Source organism: Halyomorpha halys, unplaced genomic scaffold, assembly GCF_000696795.3.
Source record: "Halyomorpha halys isolate HHAL.00 unplaced genomic scaffold, Hhal_1.1 Scaffold32.1, whole genome shotgun sequence".
Classification (NCBI taxonomy): Eukaryota; Metazoa; Arthropoda; class Insecta; order Hemiptera; family Pentatomidae; genus Halyomorpha; species Halyomorpha halys.
In genome coordinates, this window is record NW_027104903.1 from 178,802 (window position 1) to 182,561 (window position 3,760).

The following is a 3,760-nucleotide window of genomic DNA, read 5'->3' on the forward strand; positions in this document are numbered from 1 at the left end:
ATCAAAATCAAAGTAACGGTCGACCGTATAATATTGGGTATAATCCCAAACAAAAGTTGACCACAGTCAGGCACAGAACCACAATATTTCCAAGATAATTTAATCATAAAACTATAGATTTATCACTAATTAAAAAAAATGAATAATTTAATTTTTCTATAGGCGGTGTCACCTTACTTCTCTTCTGGATCAGAGGTTATAATTCGTTTGTTTTGGTTTCAGAATGGATTCAAATATGGTAATTCATGGGGTCACATCAACATACCCCATGTATGTTGAAGATACATATTAGTTTTCTGAGTAGAACAGTCGGCGCTGACCCTTGCATTGCTGAGCATATAATCCTTTGAATTCGTATAATACTAAGCGGTTTCTTCTTTTTTATTTTCCACTTGAAACATTATTTCAAGTATTAAGGACCAGAATCTAGTGAGACCTGTAAAAGTGGAGAACAATAGTGCGTCTAAATGATCTCCGCCATCCTTATGTACACCTGGAGCATTGTTGTTGAGTCATTTTCAAATAATTTTCTTTAATGGATCATTAGTACTGGATATCACTTTAATAAATACAATCCATTTAAAATTTTAGTTGTAATATAACACAGAAAAATGAACGGTCTAAGTGTCTGGTCATCTGAAACCAGAATGAATAAATCTTCATACCTTCCAAACGCGTTGCCAGTTCCAGGAAGTTCTTGTTTACTTACTTAATTCATAAAGAAACGAAACATTATGGTCAAAGAAATATAAGAAATGAGGAAAATAGTTATGTAATAACACTTTTTGGAAATTATGTCCTTTCTTCGTGTACAACCGTGGAGGCTTGATTTTTTAGTCGTCCGTGTTCTTCAAAGGCATGGTTATTAGTACGTATACGTCTTTTCATTTTTTTTTTTTTTTTTACTGAAATGTCAGCCACTTCAAACGGTAATATTTAATTGTAACATTCATATAAGCTAATAAGTTTAATATAAGGGGCGTACTCATAATTTTTGAAGGGAAAGAAAATTTTATAAGAAGAACGCATGTATTACTAAAACATGTAGGTAATATTCAAAATATAAATTTTATATTAATGGGCTTAAAAATCTTATTTTTTCTTACATTTCGAGACGGTTTGTCCCCATAACCTCTTCCCCCCTGTGCATACGCCAATGGTTTTGGATATGAATGGATTATAATTTTATTTTTGAAACACCTTAAGAAACGAGTAATTCGATAGGAATTATTGTTTTTAAATAAGCATTTCATATAAGGAAATACTCACAAAATAATTCAAATTAGTAACAAGTATAATTAATTACTTTATTATCTCGGATATACATATTTCACAAACTTTAAATGTGCAAAAATAAAATGGAAATCCAAGAATCATATTTGTGAAGCTGACTAGTCATAATGAATAATTCAGTGTTAATATTTCAATTAAAATAATGGTTAGTGGGTTTATATTTTAATGCTTCTTAATCGAAATGTACTTGATCTCTAAAAATAGTTTAACAGAAGTAGGGATGGCTAATGTTTAATCTATTTTGTAATAGAAAAGAGGGGGGGCGTTGCTGCTATGAACTTTTCTTTTAGGCTTTATACGGTCCTATGAACATGACCATGTTCGTTTTAGAATAGAAAAATAATTTTATTTTATAAACTAAAAATTTAATATAAGTAATTAATAATTGTGTAGTTTTCAAGAATCGTTCATGAAACTACACAGTCGATTGTTAGATATATCGATATATCGTAGCCATTTTTAGGGTGGTTTCTACTGACCTCTTACTCGACTGTGATCCATGGCAGCAGTTTTATGTTAATGATTGTTATTTCTGATTTATTGTAGTTTATTGTGCCTTCTATGTGATAAGAGTGCTTTAAAATGAATAAGAAGTGTGCCAGGTGTGAAAAAACGGTTTATCCTATCGAAGAACTTAAATGTTTAGACAAAGTGAGTATATGAAGATGCATTGAGTAAAATTGTCTTTAACACTGTTTGATATCATTATCAAAAACAATGTTTTCACTATCTTGATTAATCAATTTGTTTTTCTCAATATGTCTTCTCAGCCTTATTTGAATTCAAGTTATAAAATTTAAGATTCAATACAATTAAATACTGTTGACTTTTTAGATATGGCACAAACAGTGTTTCAAATGCCAAGTTTGTGGAATGACACTAAACATGAGGAATTATAAGGGATTTAATAAGGATCCGTATTGTGAAGCGTGAGTATTTGTTATCATTGTAACTAATTACTGTAACTAAGAAATTAAATACCATTAAGTTTTCAATATCATGTTTTTCAAAATCAGCTTATGCTTCAGTTATTAAGGTGCTTTAAGTTTCTTGTTTGTTGAAGTAATGTAGTTGTAGTTTTGTTTCTAGTAATAACTTTCAAATTTCCATTTTCATTTTTGCGATGTTTTCTTAGCAATGATGCAACTTGTTTATGATCCTGTAGTTTTTATATTCTTATTGAAATTGAAATTATGTTTTGACATTGGAATTAATTAATGTTTGAGTGACTCAGTGTCACTCTCCCTTTCTGAGCTGTTAGCCTGAAAGGAGGTATTAATGGAGAGCAAACTAGGTCATATCCAGCTTAACTTTCTTCTTCTGGACTTCCTTATATGGACAAATATTCAGAAATATTTTTGTTTCTTTATTGGATTTATTTACATTGAAACTTTTAATGTTTTTTGAAATATGAATCAACAAGTTTATAATGTCCCTGAACCCATATAAACAAAACATCCTTTCCTGACTAATGCTTCAATTTTGATGTGATGATTCTCTTTGGCCTTGCTCTTTCCTGTTACTATTGTTACAAAGAGGAAGCTTATTCGCTTTCTGCACAAATGTATATTTTAGTATATAACTTATTTTGACATACTAATACAGTTTTCTTCTAAAATTCCTTTAATATTTTTTAAAAAAAAATTATTTATATCATTTTATCAATGATTTATTACTTTAAATAAAACATTTATGTATAGGCACATTCCGAAAGCCAAAGCCACCACAGTTGCTGAGACTCCAGAGTTGAAACGAATTGCCGAAAATACCAAATTACAATCAAATGTAAGCTCTGGCCCAAAAATATCTTGTATTGATAACTTTATTGTTTGATGCTGATTACAGTGTATTTATATTGTCATTTTATTTTTCAGGTTAAGTATCATGCAGAGTTTGAAAAAACTAAAGGCAAACTTACACAAGTCGCTGATGACCCAGAAACGTTAAGGATAAAACAAAATTCTAAAATTATAAGGTAATTAGTAATAGTAATATAATTATTAACTTTGTTATATTATTTTATTTATAAGGTTATTTGTTGAATTTCAAATTTTTAAATAATTCTGACATTTATTGTTCAGTAACGTGGCTTATCATGGTGATCTTCAGAAAAAAGCTGCTATGGAGCAGAAAAGAAATATTAATGGCGAACCAATTGACATAGCTGGAAGTGGTAAGTTCTTTTTTAATCATTTTTTTTTCTTCTTTATTTAAATGTGAATTAAGGTTATAGATTAATTTAAGATTTTAAGTTTTTATGGAATGCTAAACTTAAATTTTAGTATTGAAGACAGGATTTGTAACTTAAATGACCAGTTTTAGAAGAGAGGATTTTTAAGTTCCTTTTATTGAACATATTTTTCTACAGTAACTGTAAAATTCATTGAAGAATTTCGATCTTGCTTAGCTTGTTTTATTTGTTTTTTATTCCATAATATAAAAAAATAAATAACTGTAATCAAATATT

General features: G+C 28.9%; 1 protein-coding gene across 1 annotated transcript in view; it reads left to right on the top strand.

Moving 5' to 3' along the window:
* The first annotated feature begins 1,765 nt into the window (after window positions 1-1,765).
* The window catches only part of LOC106685348 (LIM and SH3 domain protein F42H10.3), a 10,250-nt gene continuing 8,255 nt past the window's right edge, over window positions 1,766-3,760 (top strand). Inside the window, exons 1-5 of the mRNA XM_014427956.3 lie at window positions 1,766-1,944; window positions 2,128-2,222; window positions 2,994-3,078; window positions 3,168-3,268; window positions 3,375-3,466. Coding sequence (XP_014283442.1) covers window positions 1,876-1,944; window positions 2,128-2,222; window positions 2,994-3,078; window positions 3,168-3,268; window positions 3,375-3,466 — 442 coding nt within the window. The 5' untranslated portion in view covers window positions 1,766-1,875. The remainder of the gene's footprint in view (window positions 1,945-2,127; window positions 2,223-2,993; window positions 3,079-3,167; window positions 3,269-3,374; window positions 3,467-3,760) is intronic.